The 22,382-nt window shown below is 37.8% G+C and overlaps 2 protein-coding genes across 3 annotated transcripts; both read right to left on the bottom strand.

The window, feature by feature from the left end:
• Positions 1-66: 66 nt before the first annotated feature.
• Positions 67-8,439, bottom strand: LOC113060241 (GTP-binding protein 10-like). Its single transcript, XM_026229165.1, has 10 exons — positions 8,282-8,439; positions 7,615-7,808; positions 4,984-5,075; positions 4,650-4,794; positions 4,304-4,377; positions 4,084-4,136; positions 3,693-3,800; positions 3,533-3,610; positions 2,572-2,695; positions 67-2,050 (listed from the first exon to the last, which is right to left on the bottom strand). Exons 1-10 carry the CDS (start codon positions 8,312-8,314, stop codon positions 1,809-1,811), a joined length of 1,143 nt encoding a protein of 380 aa, XP_026084950.1. The 5' UTR covers positions 8,315-8,439; the 3' UTR covers positions 67-1,808.
• A 2,829-nt stretch (positions 8,440-11,268) lies between these two features.
• LOC113060238 (protein FAM189B-like) lies at positions 11,269-22,368 on the bottom strand. 2 transcript variants are annotated; one of them, XM_026229162.1, is made up of 14 exons: positions 21,191-22,368; positions 19,185-19,241; positions 18,989-19,096; positions 18,793-18,909; positions 18,567-18,674; positions 18,279-18,439; positions 17,796-17,895; positions 17,099-17,171; positions 15,885-16,113; positions 14,919-15,244; positions 14,691-14,759; positions 13,008-13,177; positions 12,764-12,895; positions 11,269-12,663 (listed from the first exon to the last, which is right to left on the bottom strand). In XM_026229162.1, the coding sequence occupies exons 1-14, from the start codon at positions 21,416-21,418 to the stop codon at positions 12,412-12,414; spliced, it is 2,130 nt and encodes a 709-aa protein (XP_026084947.1). In that variant the 5' UTR covers positions 21,419-22,368; the 3' UTR covers positions 11,269-12,411. The 2 variants fall into 2 exon arrangements, with proteins under 2 accessions (XP_026084947.1, XP_026084945.1); XM_026229160.1 differs by having other exon boundaries at positions 15,885-16,164; positions 21,191-21,418.
• Between the last annotated feature and the right edge of the window lie 14 nt (positions 22,369-22,382).

Here is a 22,382-nt window from a genome sequence, read left to right as displayed (position 1 = left end):
TATCTTTAATTAAGCAAAAAAAAAAAAAAAAAAAAAAAAAAAAAGAAAATACACATTTGTCTATTGATTTCCATGATAAACTTTATTGTTAGGTATGGTTGAAATATTGCAGTCAATGAATAAACATTATTGGTTGTAAATTGCTATACAAAATGTTAAATGTGCCCAAAATAATTATGTGAATGTCTTGTATGAATCACAAACCAATTTTGCAAGTAATAACCTAATATGACTATATTATTCAAATGTTTAAATGAGTTTGAATGTGGAGAAAATGCTGAAAGGAATTAAATTCTAACAATCTGTGTGAACCTTAATGAGAGAATCCATACTGTATATTTACATACAGATACTAAACCGTTTTTTTTTTCCAATTGATAATCATTTATCATATCATTTAACCATCTGTTGATATTTATTTTTATTATCTGTGCTCTTGTAATGCTTGCAATTGCAGATTAATCTTACGATTATGTGGTATCAAGTGATAGTTGTCTTTGTGAAACCATTTCCATTCTATTTAACATCACATGATGATGCTGTGAAGCGGTAATTTTCTATAGCATTAATTCAACACATGTTGAATTTGTTGTGGTCAGATGAAGTCCAGCTGAGCACTGAAAAAGACGGAACTAAGATTATTCAATAAAACCTGCTCATTCAGATCACTTCATCTCCCTGCTTTCTCTCAACCCTTCCTCCTCCAACTTCTTGGATGATACAAGACAACAAATAATACTTAAATTATTAACTGGATAAAATGCAGTTCTAACTGGTTTGGGGTGTTAACTGGTTTTGGATACCAAACAAAAAATGTCTTCTAACTAAATCCATGTTCTTGTCGTTTCCAGAGTGTTGAAATGATCTAACAATGCATACAAATTTTACAAAGATCAAAGCACCTGCAACCTTTGAATAAGTCCACTGTCTGAGTTTACCATGAAAAGTAGCCTATGTGCCCTTGTTTGGCCTGCAAACCACCTGCAAGATTTTAGTGCCATCTAGTGGCGTATGGTGGAGCTGACACATGTCTGCAAGTGGACAAAAGGACAAAAACATTTATGATAGGCAAAAAATAGTTTTGAACTTGCAAGTGTTTTACCTGGTTTTACTCTGGTGCAGAGTAATCTAGCATTAAACAGTTCATGAAGGCATAAAACACCTACATTACAAACAACAGCATGAAAAATCAGTTGGCTGTAGAGCTCTGATTCTGTTACACAAATAAAAAAAAAAAATGGTGAAGACCTTGAAAAACAGAGAGGTTAACTGAATAAGAACAAGCAATGGCTAAAACTCCAGGTGGTCACTTTTTATAGAATTAAGTATAGAATATAATAATTTTCACAGAGAGCATTTTTAGCCATCTTACTTTGTTGGGTAAAATGTATAAAAATGTATATATTTTTTTGCATTGACCAGTATTTAATCTTGGCTCCCAGCCTGTTCAGATGGAATAGCTGGTAGACAAACTGACAAGTTACCAAAACGCCTTTAAAACCAGCAAACCAGACCAGCATGATCAGACTGGGAGAGCAGCTAAAACCAACTTCAAAGGAATGCATTACATGAAAGCTTACCCAGACACAAAGGTCAGCATTTTGGTGTCAGTATGCAACATTTAAACACATATAAGGCACAGATCCTACTCTGTACAATATAGACCGATTTAAGTGAAATGTGCTGTTTGTGTTCTGTTGAATGCTCTTTAGCTTCATATAATTACATATTTCACATATCCGCAAATGTTAAACAGTATCCCTGAGGATCATTTATGGGCTGCCATAACCGAACCTGTATGTGGCATCTCAGGTCGGCTGAGGAAACCCCCAGCTAGGTATAGATGAAGTGGGAATCTCCCTTCCCAACTTAAGTAGCCTCTCACTGCGCTGACCCTCAGTTTCTGAGACGTTCTGTTCCTCAAGTGATTGCCGGATGAGAGACTTGAGCAAGGGCAGACCAAGGCCAGTTGTGGCAGAGACTGGGACGACATGCGTGAAACACATTAGGCTTTTAGGGATGACATCCTCAGCAAAGCGATGGCTTGATTCTAGGAAAGCAAAGCATCACTTAAAAGAGTTATCAACTGAGAAAAACTGTGTTTGTTGTACACAGCCATCAAGCTCAATGCAATGAAATCACATAAGGCCTGCAGTTCAGCAAAACTGACTTGTGGCAGAAATTTGAGAGTTCAAATATCTGAAATGATATCAATCTGCATATGTGATGGACACTGGTTTTGACCATTTATGGTATCTGCTTTGAAAGCATCTTGAGTAAAACAAGTACATAATATAAGTACAAACAAAAGATCTGAACTGAAAGCAATGTGACCTGTTTTACAGAATACGGAAGTTTGTTGCAGGTAACCCCTATTGAATGTTAAATGAAACAATAATACAACCACTAACTGATAAAACCTATGCTGTTGTGATATACAATTTCTGTAAAGCACCCACTTTATCCTTAAAATAACACAAAAATTAATTTAGTAATTTGTGACTAATATGCTTGAACGGCCTATATAATAAATAGCCCGTAAATTGCCCATTTGCTTCTAAAAAAACCTACCTTCCTGGTTCTCTAAGTGAGCTTCCAGTTCTCGGAGAAGGCCCTGCGCCTCTGGGAGGTCCATCTTATTTATGACCAGGATCGCTGGCTTTCCTAAAAGTTCCTCTTTATACAACTCCAGTTCCTTAATAACAGAGAAAATAAAGAGCACTTCATGCAGCACAATCGTATATGCAGAAGCATTTCATTCAGAAAAGAGTTTACATATATGTGTATGTGTGTGCTTGTTTGTGTATGTGTGTGGTTGTTTTAGGTATTTATATGCACATTACCATTCAAAAGTTTTTTTTATGCTTACTAATGCTGCATTTATGTGATAAAAATACAGCAAAATCACACATATTGTAAAATATTTTACAATTAAAAATAACTTTTCTTATTCAATTTAAAATTGGAGTTTCTTCCTGCGATGGTGAAGCTGAAATTTAAGTACTCCTGTCTTTATAGTCACATGAAGTGAAGTGAAGTGAAGTGACATTCAGCCAAGTATGGTGACCCATACTCAGAATTTGTGCTCTGCATTTAACCCATCCGAAATGCACACACACAGAGCAGTGAACACACACACACACACACTGTGAGCACACACCCGGAGCAGTGGGCAGCCATTTATGCTGCGGCGCCCGGGGAGCAGTTGGGGGTTCGATGCCTTGCTCAAGGGCACCTAAGTCGTGGTATTGAAGGTGGAGAGAGAGCTGTTCATGCACTAACCCCACCCACAATTCCGTCCGGCCTGAGACTAGAACCTACAACCCTTCGATTGGGAGTCCAACCATCTAACCATTAGGCTACAACTTCCCCTTAAATCATGATCCTTCTGACATGATCCTTCTGATAATTACAATTCTTCAGAAATCAATCTAACATGCTGATTTGGTGCTGTGCTCAAGAAACATTTCTTAATATTTGATCCTTTGATCAATTAATGCATCCTTGCAGAATCAGTAGTGTATATTATTACCTTGTTTAAAAGCATCACGGTTTCAAATGCAGACCTAAAAGGGGTGTTACTAGCTAGCTGAAACCCACAGATGTCGACCTGAAACACCAAAACATGGGATTACTATTACTATTACACAGCCACTGACATTCAAGTTCAGGTAACAGACAAAACTCATTACCACAAACAAGAGCTGCTTGGTTCTCTCCACATGCTTGAGAAACTTGTGTCCCATCCCTTTATTTACGTGAGCACCTTCAATGAGTCCTGGTAAGTCTGCTACTGAAACCTCCAGAGAGAAACAAACTTCTGTAACTCACTCTGGCATCAGTCTGACAAAGTGTTATTATGTAATATCAAATAATATTTGATGAAGCTCTGTTCAATAAATATGTACAGACTATTGTATGTCTGTACATACTGTATTATTGTATATAACTGTATATTGCAATTTTTGGTTTAATTCACACTATGAATTTTTTTTTAAGGTCAAAACCATGCTTCTTAAGAAGCATCTAGTATAGTGCTAAGTGCTATCATTCCATCACATTTAGGAGAGCTTGTCATCCTACCTGCTTGTGATCATCATACATAACTTTTCCAATTTCAGGTCTTAAAGTTGTAACTGCAGAAGTACAATAAAGGAAAATAACAAGGGAAAGGGATTATTGCAAAAGTGGCAATAAAGTGGCAGTTTTATACACACGTATGCATACACACATTCATGCATATGATATATATATATCACTACATTGGTTTAACTAATATTTGTAACTGATTATCAGTTCTCACAGGGGTAGCTGGCAATCCTTGGTTTAGCATGCGACAGGGCAGTCAGCAAAGAGGATTTGCCTGCATTGGGAAACCTGTCAAATGAAATACATATTAGTGGAACGAAAAAACAATTAAACGAGAGGGGTCACAATTATGACACTGTGCAACTTTACTATTGCAAAACAATAATATTAAAAGTTTTTATGTAACAAATATAGTTGGTTCATTATGTATTTTTGTTTTATGCATTATTTTGGTTATTATTCCTAGATCATTTTTTGCTCTTTATGTCATTTACTTTGTAATTTTACACCTTTTTTTTATAGCAATACTTTTCCAGTCCAAATTCTGTTTAGACACTCACCCTACAAGTCCTAGATCTGCAATGAGTTTAAGGTCAAGCCGTATCTGTCTGGTTTGACCTTTACTGGGTAAGAACCCAGAGTGAAGAGAGCCGCCGTGACCCCCTTTGGCCACCAAAAGTTTGTCTCCTTCACAGTTTAACTCTCCTAATGAGAAAAAATGTTTTATTCCCATTAGGTAAGACATACAGAATGCATTATGAAATGGAAGAAACAACATACAATGGCATTTGATATAAGTGCAAAGTATGTCTAATCAGCATGTCAAATAAAAGAATGAAGTGATATGAGGGATGTGATGACCTAGATGTTATAGAGGGATTTAAATGGAATTACCTAAGATTCTCCCATTGTCCGTTGTAACACTGATCCCAACAGGTGCACAGACCTGACTGTCCTCTCCTTTAGCCCCTCTCAGAGCATGAATACTGACAAAAAATAAATAAATACATTTTCACATTGTATTGTATAGCAGAGCAATTATTTGTGATTTTTGTTCATCTAGTTCACCAAAAAGTGAATCTGTCACCATTTACAAAAAAAGTAAATTACTTATTATGTGCTTTTCTGGTTTTAAAATTCATTAAACAGTTTTATGTGAGAAGAAGTGCAAAAACAAGCATTTCACTTTCCTCACACTTGACAGGTGGAAGTCAAGAGGTTCGATGAATAATATTGAATGATGTTCTTACATTGCAATCTGCTTCTCAAAAAAAAAAACAATAAACCCCCACTTGTATTACTTTTAAACACTTGGAAAACAGTTCATGAGTCTTATAGACTGCTTTCTGGAACTTGACATTTGGGATTGCTGTGCCGTTTTGTTATATAGAAAAAAAAAAGTAGCTTGGACATGCTAAATCTCCATTAAAATTTAATGGCAACTTTTAAAATTTGAGAATGCATCATATCCTCTGCATGGGGTAAATAAGCTTTCACAATATCAGAAGAAGACCGAGCTCCTCACATCAGATTCTCCTGCAGGCACGTGCAGAGGGGGGGGGGGGGGGGATTGGGCGTTGGGTGCTTGAGCACCTGTCCCTTTGCCCTTTTGTCAAAGCAATATTTCCTCTAATTTTTTTTTTTTGCCATAACGTTTCCTTTTGTGATTACCTGCTCATGCCCAATCTAAATATTAGTAGAATTTAGAAAAATAATTTAGCCGTCAATAAGATGACCAACATGACCTTTGACCTGATGACGACTACCTCCTCATCTGACCTGGACGATTTGTCACGCCGCATGCGCTTTTTTTATAGTCAGAGGATATTTTCAACACCGCGGAAGCTGGTAAGTGGTGTTTCATTCTCAGCGAAGTGATTTTGATATTTATTTACTTATTATTATTTTACAAGAACGACGTGATGTGAGAACATGCAGATATGTTGTTTATATTGCGGTGTGTAGCCTGTAGTGTAGAGTAAAGTTAGCATGCTGTTTGAGGGAGAAACGTTTCACAGGCATCGAGGGCAGAGGCGTAATGCCCATTCAAAGATTTCTGAGCCAAGTTGATTTTAAATGCAGCTTCCAAACAACCAAAAACAAAAAAACAGCAGAATAATATTTTTTATATATTTGATATAATCACACTGTTGTGATTAGATCGTTCAGCATCAGCTGCTAAATTCAAATCTGTGTTCGCTGGCTAGCGCTGAGCCAGAGACGTTCGTACAACACTTCATGATGATAACCAATCAACGGTTCTGTTGCGCGAATGCAATGGCCAATCGGAGACGTGCAGACGAGTCATCATGAAACGCGGTGTTTTTGTTCACTTGCTCGCTGACTGAATTATTTAGCGAATTCTTTCTTCAGAGAGAGAGAGAGTAAAAACTGAAAAAAATCCTGATGTGCATAATGTAATGTAAAGTGCTTCAGTGATTGTAATGGTAGTTTTTGAGAGTGCCTGAACTCTGGCTAGACTGAATGAAAATGTTATTTGATAATGTAAATGTTCTTTACTCTCTGTAAAATGAAAGTCTTAAAATAAGTAACTTACAATGTTGTTATTAAAATTTACATTAAATACAAATCCAGTCGTATTAAAAATATTTTATAAATATTAAATATTATAAAGTCGGGGTTTTATGTGTAGTTAATAGATTACACTACCTTTCCATTTATTGATCAAATAACAATCTATAAAGGTGCAGAACGCGCTTACTTACACGTTTGAGAATCGAGATAGTTCCTTATATATTAAGCATGTTTTGAATTGTTTTGAATAAAAAGGAAAAATAAATAAAACATAAGCCTATATAAGTTATACAGTGCTTTCATAGCAAGACTCAGTTGTTTATTGTTTTGTATCAATATTTAAGGTGGACTTATTGATTAGGTGCAAGAATAGTAGTGATGGTTAAAATAATAGATTGATAATGAAATAGTAGATAGTGCCTTGTTCCTAGATGGACAGAGACCGGAAAGTAATAGATCAGATGAGGAGATGGAGATAGAGGAAGAAAAAGAGGCAAATGTAGACGCACAAGTGACAGAAAGAGCAGGTAAGCAGAGGCTGGTGAGAAAGAGGAAAATGTAGAGTCACAAGCTTTTCTATAGTTTTTACTATAACAGCTGTTCTTAATTATTCTGTAGAACAGAGAAGAAAAAGCCATCAGGTTGGGACAATTTAAGACATTTCAGTTTCTAATCCCAAAGCTATTATTAGGTGGAATTTGTTTTTTCTTTTTTTACTTTTAAAGTTAAAATTGTCTCTTCTAATCTTTTTCTTTTTCAAAACTGCATCACATCATTTGCTGCCGTATCAATACATAATCATCCATATCGATACGCAAATCGGCAAGGAATGCATCACAATATATTGTTGTATTGCTATTTTGAACCGCGCTATTTAAACCTTGTTCCATGTGCTCCTTTTATACTTTGAGCACCTGCCCCTCCAAAGGTCTCTGCACGGCCCTGTTCTCCTGACAAAAGAATGACCTACAACACATCTGTTAGATTTACCTGCTGTTTGAACCAACACCTGCAGTGAATCGTTTGTTAGGGTGCTTGTCCTTGATTTGCTTCAGTGTAATGTCTTTTTTGGCCACCACCCAAACGTCTCCACCATTTCCCCCAAGTCCCCCTAAACGGGGCAGACCCATTCCTCCACTCCCACCCCTCACATAAAGCCGAATATTATCCACAAAGTTGCCATACTGAAATAAAAGACACAGATAAAGTTAGTAGGACATTATGTTCGAGAAACAGTTCGTATTTCACCTCTGAAGGCATGAAAACTCTAAGTCAAATAAAGGCAATTTCAAATGTCGTCAGTCCAAACTTTTTGGCAAAAGTCTGCTGAGCCATTGTTCCACTGTTTGCATAAATATGTGTCTATTAATATGGTAAAAATAATTTTTACATTTCCTGAACCTGCACATTCACTAACGTTACAGCCTCTGGGGAAAAGATGACAGACACGTGAGGTATTTCTTCTAAGCTATTATTATTGATGCGTGATAAAAGTGCTTAGAGTGAAGCATCGAGTTTGTAACAGGAATTAGTTACATAAACATCTGCTACACGATCTGTTAATGACACACAGAAACTACGGAGCATGTGAAGGGCGGGTTACTGCTAACGTTAACTATTTAAAATGTCATTCGGTAAACTGGTCAACGTTACCAACCTTCCGGAAACAAACTCTGCTTGTCCAGACCATCCCGAAATAACTCCGCAAGGCAGAGATTGTATCAAAGTGTCACAAAACCTGTGTTTTTTTGTTACAACGTTATTTTCTATGCATTGTTTAAGACTGAAGTGAAAGACCAACACGTGTGTGCTTCCGGAAACATGCCAATGTGTGCTGTGATTGGCTTAAAGTGCTGTCCATTAAGCATGTTTCCGCCTCTCTCCTTCAGCAGATTTGTGATCCGATTTTTTCAGATTTCGCCCGATAATATTTACTAAAGTTTCTACATTAAAAAAAAGTTACATTTATTTCTTATATTACTACTATATTAAGTTATACAATTATGGGGTTGTCTAGCTGTCAAAAATAAACGAATAAATAAATAACAGTATGCTAATCATAAACTCTAAGTACTTGCGTTCCTCAAATTGTAATCCAGTTATGTTCTTCACGTCAGGTGGTTTTTACTAGTGGAATGGGCTACAATCAACAGCATGACGATTGAAACACATGGGCGCGCAGGGATTTTGTTTCGGGTTAGTAGCCTAGCTATGCAAATGTAAACGCTGAAGACGGACATAGTTAATTCTATATAAAAAAAAGTCATGAAAGATTTCAATGTTTCCAAGGTTCCAATGGGACGTTTAAAGGGATTCACTGACGGCCAGTGGTGGCGCCTACTAGTGTGTGTGCTGATGCTCGCCACCGCATCCTCGTACACCATACCCAGTCTCGAGATGCTGAATACCGAGGGCACAGAGGGCGGCAAGGCTCCCGGTCAGCTGGGCGAGATAAATCTTGAATGCGGGGACGCATCGTCACTGGCAATAATAAATGCGCGTAAACTGCGTGTTGCAGATACAGTTGCTGGGCTCTGGGACTTCATGACATACATGAGCGGGTCTAATCAATCCAAACATTAGGACATGTTTATGGAGTTGGCACAGGGGTTTTGGGAGAGGTATGTGGACTGTGTGCTTATATATTTATATTTATTTATATTAATATATTTAAGAATGTTTTGTCTATACTTGTGCATTTGCAAAATGTCTCACACCTTAGAAATGTAATTTCTGTTGCATTTTACAGAGTAGAAAAAAATATTGGTAAGGGTGAAAATTGTCCACCTAATTTATTATGCGCTGCAGTATAATAATTAAGCCTAATAATTTCAGAGGACAAACAATTTATTCCTTTGGATATATAGAGTAAAATTTACATACCACACCTAGGGCAACACAATTGCAAATCTGCATCCAATCAAGTATACCAGCTGCCCAATTAGTCAACGTCTACCATGTATATATAGACAGTATGCAAGAGACTGATTTGTTTGGAAAACTTTCTCAGTGCGCGCGAAGCGAGGGAACCATGAGACACAGGAGGAAAGAGGTAAAAATGGATTACCTATCTATCAAGAAATGAAGCTTTAATAAAAGCACAGACTTTGAGATGATGAATAACTAACGTTACAGTGGTGTACTACGTGATACCCACTTTTTAAGTGATACCACAACCTTTCGATTGCGATTACGACTCTCTAACCATTGTCGTGGCCTATGTAAGTTTAATTGACTGCGCTTTAATAATAGTAATTTGTGAACACGTCATTCAGCACAGGGTAAATATATGAATAAATTAATAAAATCGTATGAAATATTATATTGAATGGGGCTGCACGAAACTGAAACCGCGTATATCACGATTATAGAATTATACCAACGTAGGATCTTTGCTCTTTGTGTCTGGATGTCTCAGGAACAATATTAAATGTAATGTCATATCGCAGCTCACAAAATTTTGCAAGTGAAATCTCTGGTTCAGCACAATGAGCTCCAGCTTCACCCCTGGTTTTGTGAACAAGTTTAACCAATTCATTTAAATAAATCTGATTCAAATATGAAATATGAAGAAAATTTATATACAGATCAGACACAACTTATCACCAGTGCATTTTACCTTTCGAACAAAAAAATGTAATGTACATTTTTGTTTTTTAAATGAGTGTTGAAAAAGTAGGGATAACACCTGAGAAGATGACCGTGAAAGTGATAAATTTGATGTGCATATATTTATTGTTGTAACTACATAACTTGCATCAAAAGTTCATGAAGAGCTGTTATAAATGTTCTTTTTAGGCATCACATTCCCAGAATAACAGTGTTTTTATCAATCAGTGTAGAAGTATTTTCAGAAATAGTCCATAAAATCATTAAATTAATTAAAACATTTCACTGGGCCATAACATGTCAGTGTATGCAATACAAGAGGTAGAATATCAAGCTCTTTTCCAGACTTGGTTTCAGTGCTTCAAAGTTGCAGAATGTGTGTGAGCATGAGAGTATGTGCATCAAAGTTATTTACATGTAGTATGAATGCATTATTTAGCAACATTGCTACTGATTCAAAGCCATTAGCTTGCATTCAAAAGCACTTCTAAACAATTGACAAATTGACAACTGCAATTATTCCTTCAGATGTACATCCATTTCCAAATACAACAGAGCCAGATTCACCAGAAGTCCAGGGCTAACTTTCCAATGCATTATTCCCAAATTGTCCAGAAAACTGAAAAGTCCTTGAACATATCAGATCGACAGATCATTTTCTGAGTTCCATTGAGCGTTCAGTTTTCATAGGTATCGTTCAATACAAGGTCCCAACTTCCTGAAATAGTTCAATGACTACATAACTGTGCAAGTATTTTTATTGCCAGAGAATCATCTGTATTATAAAATCCAAAATTCCCTTAAGTTTCTTTGCATTAGTGGCATCTAGTTTTGTCCCAAGCATGTTTGTGTATCTGTGTGTGTTAGTGCATTTGGTGTACAATCAAAAAGACACAACAAGCCTTCTCAATACATGCAGAGACATTCTAGGAAAGTATTACACAGGCTGGGAAGCTAGTCCACACCTTGAGAGACAGACAGATGCAAAAGATCAAAGCTCCAATTAAAATATCTTAGTTGTTTGGGGGGGGGGGGGGGGGCATGCACTTCTACAATAAATAAATAAAATAAATAAGCCAGTGAATCCATTGCTGCATCAACCCTAGCTGTTGAGAAAATGCAAGGTTAAACAGCCGGGTTATTTATGGAAGATGATTTTTGAATTATTTATGGTCAGTTAGTGAAAAGTGTTTAGTGGTAACTCTTGTTACAAAAGAGTTAATACCACATTTGAGTATTTATGTTTGCAGGGCTGTAACCATGATCCACAATCCAATTTTAGAAATGGCCAAACTGTCCTTCCCAATATTTGATATTCTTTACGTTGCTCCGTTCGTTGTTCGGGTGACAAAAAGTTTTAAAATATTACATCTTAGGCTGATCTTCAATTTTTTTCCAGTGAAAGAATGTATTTAACATTTACTATCTGACATTTAATATCTTTGCTAAATGACTGACAGTAAAATACAATGATGAATTTTCATTTTGAATTTCTGAATCATTTCTGTGATTCAACTGAATGTGACGAAATATGAAACATTTTACATTTTCGACATACTAGGCATACCAAAAAAATAAAATGTGTCCCTATTTTAAATGTAAATAATATTTGCAAATATCTTTCTTTTGTTGTTGGTATTACTTTTACTGATTTTTTTTTTGTTTATTCCCTTAAATCCATTGAAATCCCTTAATTCCTTTTAATTATTTAATTCCTTTAAATTACCCCAAGTTCAAAACATTGTTACTGCCAAACATATGGTTGTATGTTTGTAGTTGCATGAGTGTATTGTAATGAGCTGTGAAGACAAAGAACAGTGTCAGAGTTTCTGCATTCTTTCCACATCCATGTAAACAGTGAGCGAGAAAAAAAGCACTAAATGGAGACAAACAGAAAGGGAAATATAAAACAGATGGACCAGAGTTTGTCTGGCACAGAGAGCAGCAGGTCTGAAGGGTTGAACTCCATTATATCTGGTGTACTGTTCAGTCTTTTATTACGGTAAGAACAGCTGAGAACTTCACCAATGGTACATATACTGTTTTCCAAACACCCTTCAAATCACCCTTTCTGCAAGGTAAAGTCCTCATCTAAAACCTATTTCCCACCTGTTATTCTTCCTCAAATTTTCTCTGCTAAATCCAGCAGTGATTTATTCCAGAACCCCCCGCCCCATTTCAGAGGGCAGATTCTGAGTAAAGAGCCCCTGATGATCCGTGTGACGGTGGGTGGAGTCTGCGCAGTGATGCAATGGATGTCGAGTTGAGGTCTCCGCAGCTACGCAAGTGGATTCCCCCAGCTCTGACGGGGTCATCATCATGGCGACGGGCATTATGGCGACTGTCACTGTGGGAGTGATGGTGTCCACGGCAGTGGTGGTGGACGTGCTGCTGCTGCCCCCTGTTGGTCCCCAGAGAGTTACGAAGCACCTTCACAGAAAAATGTAATGGGTAATTTTATCCTAAAGCGCACTACACAGAATTCTAGTTGAACTAAATTATTTTATTTGTGGTATTGGCAATATTTTACCTGATCTAACGGCAGACCTTCACTTCCTGTCCTCCTTTTAGACCCCTGAGTACAGTTTCCAGCATGTTCAGTTGCAAGGGTTAGGTTACGTTTGGATCTCTGCAGGAAACGTTGCACTAAAACCTTGGTGGCCTGTAATTTAAATTGAAAATGTTTGTCTACTTGCTTATACTACCATTATGGTAAAATTGAGAAGAAATGGAGATCGGCAGATGTCGTGGTCCTTGACATCAAAAAGACTAACCTTGAGGTCTCCAAGTGAGCGTGCACAGTCTTTGGGTAAACGCAGCGAGGTGGCTGGGACTTGTTTTGTGGGTAACCGGGTACTTACAGCCTTAACGCTACCTTTTCTGGGTAGGGAAGCAGGATGTGCCAAAGAGGAGCGAGGCAGCAAACCAGCTCCAGACGATACCCCTGTGCCACAAAGGTAACAGAACCAAAATATTCAAATATAGTGAGCTGGGAGACAGATTGTTATTAAAATAATATTAATAATCTTAAATCATTATTTTTACCTTTGCATGTTAGTTTGGTATTTTATTTATTATTTTTACCTTAAAAATTATTGAATTGATCAGGGTTCTTGTTAAAAGTAAAACCAAAAAACATGCTTGCTTGTAAGGTTGGTTTCTTTCAACCAAAAAGTTTCTTATCTCTGTTCTGGTGTAACCCGTATAAATGCAGGTGGTCATGCATTGAGTAGGCATTTCTGAGCTTCCAAGAATATTTCAGAACATGCTTTCTCAATGTTTTATTTTTTATTTTATTTTTTTTTGCATGAAAAGTGTGCAAGTGATCAGCTCTGAAACTTGAAATGAACTTGAAAAAACTAGATTTCTCATAATATGACTGCTTACAATTTGTTTACATTAGACATGTATTATGTGTTACCATAATTATTATAAAAAAGGTTAATGAAAATAAAAGATTGTAACCATTTGACCCAATTTGGCTTCTCTGCTTGCGATCAGATAATTTTAAGCTGCTAAACTCCAAGAAAGTTTTCAGTCCAATGATCCAGGAAGCGAATGCATTCAAACAATCCATCCAAAACAGCACTAATATAAAGTAAACCAGGCTGATTACTTCAGAGATTGCAGCGAGAACAGCGTTTTCAGTGGATTATTCATTCCAGTGTGTTTCACTTTAAAACACAAGCTCTGTCATATTCTGTGATTGCGTCACGCTGTGTGAAGTACAGACTGAATGGGTTTTCAACACATCCCTTGACTGTGTTTAGGTTTTCTGCTGTTGCATTGTACACATACTTGCTTTCATATGGGCTACTTATATCATTTGGTTGTTTGGTGTCCGTTTGGAGTTTCTAAGAGTACTTTTTTGGAAAGACACCTAAATTTATCTTGAAAAAATCTTGCAGAAAATAGAGTATATCAATATTTTGGTTTACTTTTCTGGATATAGCAAATGATAAAAAAATAAACATTTGAAACAAGATAAATGGTTTATGCTTAATTTCATGAAGTGTGTGATTAAGCGCGATTAATCACAGAAAAAGGATGTGATTAATTAGATAATACAATTTTAACCAATTGATAGCCCTTATATACACTTGTATACATGTGTAAATATAAACTGAAACTAAATTAAAATTAGAAATGTTTTCTTCGAGAACTAGCTGAAATAAGTTAAAGATGAAGCAATAAATTACTAACTAGAAATAAAACCTAAAACTGAATTAAAACTAAAACAGAAATTGAAATGTTAAAAAAGTTATAAAAATTACAATGAAAAAAATGACCGTACATAACATTACTAAAATTTAAACTACAATTAAAACATAAAATGAAAATGTAAAAATTAAATATAAATGAAAACTAAAAAAAAGTTAAATAAAATCTATAATAGTACACAAATAAAATATCACTGTCTCTCTCTTGTAGTAATCACCCCTGTGACAAACTCTTACCTGTTTCTGATGAGGTCTGGGATCCCCCCTCACTGACTCCTTTATTGCCTCCTGAGAGACTAAAATCACCTGAAGACAGAAAAGCACACACAAAAACACATCTTAATTCTGCAGAGTGGTTTGAAGAAAACAGTAACTGAGTAAGTAAGTAACTCAGTGGCGATCACAAATTCACATTTTCAGGTAAATTCCAGACAACTGTAGTCTGTTACATATGTATGTTCATACCTGTGTCAGTTGAAGAGCTAAGTCCTGGTTCACTGTGTGACCTCAAGAGAGGTAAGAAGCCATCGCTGTCTTTTCTTTCACGTCCAGTATGCTCATGGAAACCTGGCCGCAGAAGGAGCACTGGTACTGTGTGGTCCGGCCGGTCTTGAGCAGGACCTGATGGGGCTGTGGTAGGTGGGTTAGTGAATGCAGATGAGGAGTCCCGTCGGGAGGGTGTGCAGGGCCGAACTCGGATTTCTGGGATAGAGGAAGGTTTAGATCCTGCTAAGAACTCCAACTGAGAGCAGCTACTCGTCAACAGAGCTTGACGCCTCAACACTGGAGACCTGGGGAGGAAATTGTGAAGAAAATGTTTAGCTGAAAAGTATTTTTTTGTCATTTTTTTTATTTAGATAAGACAGTAGGTCGACAAGAAGCGAAGTGGGTGAGAGAGAGTGGGGTGGGATCGAGAAAGATCAGTGAGCCGGGACTTGAACTCGGGAGTAAACTTTATTGTTACCTACACAATTTCTATATGAATTAAACGTTGTCATTTTAAGTTTGAAAGAATTATTATTGATGCTTCCATAGGCATCAGTGTATTTTACAAAATATTATATTTTTTCTACACTGTGAAATCTTGTTTAGTAAGATTATAGGAGTATGTTTTACAAGAAAATACTACGTCAGTTATTCTATTCTAATTTTTTACTTCTTTTTCTTTCTGCCTGGCCATTTACTAGGAAAATTTATTTCTACACAGTTTTTTTAGTGTAGTACTTATGTGACTTTATAGGACTGAATATGTTGTGGTTGAAAACATTGAATAGCTATGATACAAGACAAGCAATGAACACATCCTTCTCTGGCTCAGCACCAGCCAAAGCATGAAACCAGAATTACACTTAGCATGTGATGCACTAAATGTTCTAATCACACTGGTGTGACCGTATGCATCAAAGGTTTAAAAATGCAACTTTTTCCTACCTGTAGGTAGAGGTGTTGTGCGAGCTTGGGGAAGAGCAGGAGTTGGATCTCTCGCCTCTGAAACAATGCCTTCCAGAAGGAACGGCCATCATTCCCTCAGGATGTTGTGTGGAAGAACGGAGGCTGGCGTACTCTCCCGCCTCCCCTCCCTCGCTGCCCCCCCGTGGCCGTCCCCGCACACCGACACCCACTTCCATGAGGCAGGAGTCCTCAGATGGGGAGCTGTCATCTGGAATATCCACAATCTCAGACATCAATAGAGAGCCACTGTCCATTGACACTGAGAGAGAGAGTATAAAAAATTTACACATATACACATAGTTTGGTCATTTAAAGGGACAGTTCACCCAAAAATGAAAATTAGCCCGTGATTTACTCACACTCAATGCATCCTAGCCTTATATGACTTTCTTCCTTTAGATGAATCCAATCAGAATTATATTAAAAAGTGTGCTGGCTCTTCCAAACTTTATAATGGCTGTGAATGGGTATTATTTTTCAATAATCCAAAAGAAGTCCAATAAAGTGCATGCATCCATCATAAAAAGTGTCCCACACAGCTCCAGCGGGTTAATAAAGGCTTCCTGAAGCGAATCGATTATGATGGATGGATGCACTTTATTGGATTTCTTTTGAACCAGTGAAATATAACACCTATTCACCTGCATTATAAAGCTGCATTATAAATCCTCCGACTGGGTTCATCTGAAAGAAGAAAGTCATATACACCTAGGATGCCTTGAGGGTGCCTTGAGGGAGTGAGTATCCTTTTAAAATGATGTAGGATGGTACATAAAAAATGGATGTCTTGACAAAATCTGAACATAAGTGATCAGAGGAGATGCAATTGAAATGCACGTAAATACCATACGATGCAAACAAAACTGTGTCTTGGCTGTCCATTTGTGACTGATTTACCAAAAACGTATATATCTTAAATGGATAGTTCACCCAAAATTGAAAATTCTGTCATCCTTTACTCACTCTCAAGTAGTTCATTTATACAGTTTCTAGTCCCATTCAGTTCAATAGTTTTTCATTTTTTCCATACTATGGAAGTCAATGGGGGACCAACTACTGTTTACTTACCCACATTTTTTAGGTTCAATAAAATAAAGAAACTTGAGGGGAGAGTAAATGATGTTAGTTTTTGGGTAAACTATGCTTTTGGAAACAGTTTGCTAAAGGATGAACAGACGAGAGGCAAGACTCACCTTCCCCACTGAATGCTGTGGATGTTCCTCTCTCTCCGGACAGCTCACTGGCTTGAGTGTCAAACACTGTGGCCTACGAACAGTGAGAGTGACATCATGACCACAGTATTACAAAATGATGAGAATTACAATTCTTTACAAAATTATGCAAAGCAGGATACCATAATTTTTTTTTAAAGAAACAAATATTTTTATTCAGCTATTATGCATTACATTGATCAAAACTGAAAGTGAAGATCTTTGTAATGTTACAAAAGATTTATATTTCAAATAAATTTTCTTTTGGATTTACTATTCATCAAAGAAATATTATTAAAAAGTATTATGTTTCCACAAAAATATTAAGCAGCACATCTGTTTTAAACATTGATAATAATAACCAGTTTCTTGAGCAGCAAATCAGCTAATTAAAATGATTTCTGAAGCATCGTGTGGCACTGAAGACTGGAGTAATGGCTGCTGAAAATTCAACTTTGGCAAGACAGGAATAAATTACATTTTAAAATACATTAACAGAAAATACAACATTTTAAATTTAATAATATTCCACAATATTACTATTTTGACTGTTTTTATTTATTTTTTTCGTTGTCCAATTACTGCAGCATTAAAAAAAACATTTAAAAAATCTTGGTTTGAATAAGAAGTCAAGACATCAAAATACGTCATCTTAACACCACTCAATGCATACATGTACCTGACTGGAAGCCCTTTGACCTATCACTGCCTCATAAGGAGGAGGGCAGTCTGTTGGGTACAGAGGCACTGGACTCTCCATTGATCCATTATATGTGACACTGCAGGTACACAGAGAAAAATGAGGCATGAGAAAAAGTAATCATTACAAGAAAAGTCATGATAGAAGAAGTGTAGTTAAAATTTAAAAATGTTCATATGAACAAAAAAGAGATTGTGAAAAAAGACTGCAATACTCCGTCAGAGCATTTCAAGTATGTAAGCGACCTTAATAAACATACTAAATACCATAAAAACATTTTTGTTTTTTCTGAAAGGTTTAGTTTTAGAGGTAGCTCTAGGAGATTTGATTAGCTCAATATGAAACAAGAAACGTCAATGGAAAGTGCACAAAATTATGGAAAACAAAAGCCAAAATGTGTATGTGTGTGTGTGTGTGTGTGTGTGTGTGTGTGTGTGTGTGTGTGTGTGTGTGTGTTTTCACCTCTGTGCATCGGTCTCTGAGCTGCAGGTGTATTCAGGAGGGTAGTAAGGTGGTGGAGGAATGGGTGGAACAAACTCCTCAAAGTCCATCATGTTACTGAGAAATGCATCCTGAGGAGTGGTGCATTCTGGGTTAACAGAGCGAGACCGATGAGGAGCCAGCTACAACAAACAGAGTGGGATGAGATAAAGTGCCAAGAGTGTATCTACACACTGTAACATTTTAATGAAAAATTCAGTTATTTAAAACTAGTGTTTTAGTGCAAAGATTTAGTGGATTTTGTCTCACTAGATGCATTAGGTCCAACGAGAAGATATGAATGCTGCAGGTGACCGTGGACAGAGTGCAGATAATGGTAGAGAGAATACTAAGACCACAGGCACTGAACAGCAGATCCTGCACACACATATAATATAATGGTTAAACTCACACATATTCAGACACCTTGAGTGCAGTGTTTGCCTTGAGGGGCAGGGACCATCCCGAACACCCTATAAGAGTTAAGGGACCCAACCTTGAGCTGGTGACGCACAGAGTGGCAGTCTGAATGTTGGTAGAGCACTAGTGTCTCATCTTCTGTTGGAGGGCATGTCTGCTTGTGGTCACAGCAAAGACACAGACTATTCTCCACCTGGAACAAACACATGGATATTATCTGAAGAGAAGAGAAGAGAAGAGAAGAGAAGAGAAGAGAAGAGAAGAGAAGATACCTGACAGGTAACATAAGATTTGACCATCTGTGCATTCTGACATGAGAGCATGGAACCAGCCAAATTGAGAATCACACAGACTGCAGACAGCAGCATGAACAGCGAAACCTGAACGAAACAAAATCAGCATCACTGCAAAAACTAAGAGGAGCAGACAAACACACAGACATCCTGTCAAGATGATAAAGATACGTACAACAAGAGTGAAGGGCCTCCTCCATGATATCACACCCACTACTCCTGACGCCACAACCTAACAACAAAAACATGTTTAAGAGGCAGATTTTCAGTTCTTCACACAAACTATATGAGATATGAAACAGGGTACAGCTTCTTTGTTTTTCTTTTATATACAGTATTGTTCAAAATAATAGCAGTACAATGTGACTAACCAGAATAATCAAGGTTTTTCGTATATTTTTTTATTGCTACGTGGCAAACAAGTTACCAGTAGGTTCAGTAGATTCTCAGAAAACAAATGAGACCCAGCATTCATGATATGCACGCTCTTAAGGCTGTGCAATTGGGCAATTAGTTGAATTAGTTGAAAGGGGTGTGTTCAAAAAAATAGCAGTGTGGCATTCAATCACTGAGGTCATCAATTTTGTGAAGAAACAGGTGTGAATCAGGTGGCCCCTATTTAAGGATGAAGCCAACACTTGTTGAACATGCATTTGAAAGCTGAGGAAAATGGGTCGTTCAAGACATTGTTCAGAAGAACAGCGTACTTTGATTAAATAGTTGATTAGAGAGGGGAAAACCTATAAAGAGGTGCAAAAAATTATAGGCTGTTCAGCTAAAATGATCTCCAATGCCTTAAAATGGAGAGCAAAACCAGAGAGACGTGGAAGAAAACGGAAGACAACCATCAAAATGGACAGAAGAATAACCAGAATGGCAAAGGCTCAGCCAATGATCACCTCCAGGATGATCAAAGACAGTCTGGAGTTACCTGAAAGTACTGTGACAGTTAGAAGACGTCTGTGTGAAGCTAATCTATTTTCAAGAATCCCCCGCAAAGTCCCTCTGTTAAAAAAAGGCATGTGCAGAAGAGGTTACAATTTGCCAAAGAACACATCAACTGGCCTAAAGAGAAATGGAGGAACATTTTGTGGACTGATGAGAGTAAAATTGTTCTTTTTGGGTCCAAGGGCCACAGGCAGTTTGTGAGGCGACCCCCAAACTCTGAATTCAAGCCACAGTACACAGTGAAGACAGTGAAGCATGGAGGTGCAAGCATCATGATATGGGCATGTTTCTCCTACTATGGTGTTGGGCCTATTTATCGCATACCAGGGATCATGGATCAGTTTGCATATGTTAAAATACTTGAAGAGGTCATGTTGCCCTATGCTGAAGAGGACATGCCCTTGAAATGGTTGTTTCAACAAGACAATGACCCAAAACACACTAGTAAACGGGCAAAGTCTTGGTTCCAAACCGACAAAATTAATGTTATGGAGTGGCCAGCCCAATCTCCAGACCTTAATCCAATTGAGAACTTGTGGGGTGATATCAAAAATGCTGTTTCTGAAGCAAAACAAAGAAATGTGAATGAATTGTGGAATGTTGTTAAAGAATCATGGAGTGGAATAACAGCTGAGAGGTGCCACAAGTTGGTTGACTCCATGCCACACAGATGTCAAGCAGTTTTAAAAAACTGTGGTCATACAACTAAATATTAGTTTAGTGATTCACAGGATTGCTAAATCCCAGAAAAAAAAAAATGTTTGTACAAAATAGTTTTGAGTTTGTACAGTCAAAGGTAGACACTGCTATTTTTTTGAACACACCCCTTTCAACTAATTGCCCAATTGCACAGCCTTAAGAGCGTGCATATCATGAATGCTGGGTCTTGTTTGTTTTCTGAGAATCTACTGAACCTACTGGTAACTTGTTTGCCACGTAGCAATAAAAAATATACTAAAAACCTTGATTATTCTGGTTAGTCACATTGTACTGCTATTATTTTGAACAATACTGTATATATATAAAAGAAATAATCATCTTTTATCATCTAATAATCATCTTTTGTGTACCACAGAATAAAGAAAGGTATACAGGTTTGAAAAAATAAATTATTATGTATTTATTGCAATGTATTTAAATGGCCCTGTGGGACCGACAGCAGAGATCAAATACAGCATGTTCCACTATAGGACACGTCATGCCAATATATATATAACTATCAAAGAAACTTACAAAGAGACCAGCCCAGAAAGGACAGGACTGTCTGACACGGGGTGATGAGGTGAAGGCGAGGCTTGTGAAGCTGAAGGCCAGCACCATGGCCCCAAGTGCAAGGTGACACAAGCCCAGGTAGAGCAGCACACGGGCACTGGTCCGCCCAGACATTCCTCTGCGACTCCCAGACAAAGCTCGAGACCCTGACATCGAGGCCACGCTACTGGAGTCCGACGGCGAGGGCATGATGATGGCTACTGAAAAACTTCCTAAATTGTGGAACTATGCTACTTGGTTTAATATGTCATGTATAAATACTTCTTTAAATATGCAGTTAGGGTCTAACATTAAGTCCACAGCTGTTAAAACGCAACGAGACACACTTATGTTGTGTCAACATTTATTCTTGGCGTCGTACATCTGCATTCTCCAACATCCCTTGATCTGGTTCGCTCCATCGCCCACCTGCCGTCCTTCTCTCCCCATCACCGCGGCACTGCGGTACCCAGAGCCTTTAGCAGGCCGAGTGGCTGCAGCATCCGCGAGCGAGCGGAGCAGCTTCGGCCTTCTGGCTACTCCGCGGAGGAGGACAAATCAAGACAGGTCCTGCTCTCATCGAAGTGTGTGTTCACCGGGTTTCCACTAGAGAGCCTCAGAGCCCCCACCTGAACTCGGAAAACACGTCTCATGAAGCACAGCGGTTTCAGAAGAGAAAAGGGAACAATCGACAGCAAAAGGAAATGAAAACATGGAACCAGTTGCGAAGAACTCTCAGTTGGCTGGTTCCATGCTGCGAAGAACTCTCTATGTTGCTCCCACTGTGCATCCGCTTGTTTTGAATAATAAATAATAAAGCTATGGTCTCCCACTTTTCCTTCCGCAGTCACGAGGACTCCCGTCCCGTCCGTATCCCGGACATGAGCATCACTACGTAATCACGCCAGACTTGAAGTGCCTTTGCGTGCGTGTGTTATTCACGCATGATGTCTTTACGCGTAAATTTAAACGTTATCCGATTCAGTTTCAGCTTGACTCCGTTTTAGAAAGATCAAATTGCGCAGCGCATTATGGTAGCACGTGTCCGTAATATTTGTTCAATGCGTCACCGCATTCACCCAGAGCGAGATGCTGATGCTGCACTGGGTGGGCGGGGTTGCTTGGCAACCTACTTCGACAGTCACAACTGTTGGCGACCTTTCCGCACATGCGC

This window comes from Carassius auratus, chromosome 41 (assembly GCF_003368295.1).
Source record: "Carassius auratus strain Wakin chromosome 41, ASM336829v1, whole genome shotgun sequence".
NCBI lineage: Eukaryota > Metazoa > Chordata > Actinopteri > Cypriniformes > Cyprinidae > Carassius > Carassius auratus.
Note: the sequence above shows the minus strand (reverse complement) of the source record. Positions and strands in the feature narration are given on the sequence as shown.

What these genes read in the sequence shown, in the direction of transcription:
- LOC113060241 (XM_026229165.1), bottom strand. Translation starts at nt 8,314, where the DNA reads ATGGTCTGGACAAGCAGAGTTTGTTTCCGGAAG. An exon ending in TGTATGATGATCACAAGCAG is followed by an intron (nt 3,801 to 4,083) that starts GTAGGATGACAA and finishes TTCTCTCTGGAG; the next exon opens with GTTTCAGTAGCAGACTTACC. An exon ending in CCGTGATGCTTTTAAACAAG is followed by an intron (nt 2,696 to 3,532) that starts GTAATAATATAC and finishes TCTGTTATTAAG; the next exon opens with GAACTGGAGTTGTATAAAGA.
- LOC113060238 (XM_026229160.1), bottom strand. Translation starts at nt 21,418, where the DNA reads ATGCCCTCGCCGTCGGACTCCAGTAGCGTGGCCTCGATGTCAGGGTCT. An exon ending in CTGTGCGTCACCAGCTCAAG is followed by an intron (nt 18,675 to 18,792) that starts GTTGGGTCCCTT and finishes ATGTGTGTGCAG; the next exon opens with GATCTGCTGTTCAGTGCCTG. An exon ending in CACAACACCTCTACCTACAG is followed by an intron (nt 15,245 to 15,884) that starts GTAGGAAAAAGT and finishes TTTCCTCCCCAG; the next exon opens with GTCTCCAGTGTTGAGGCGTC.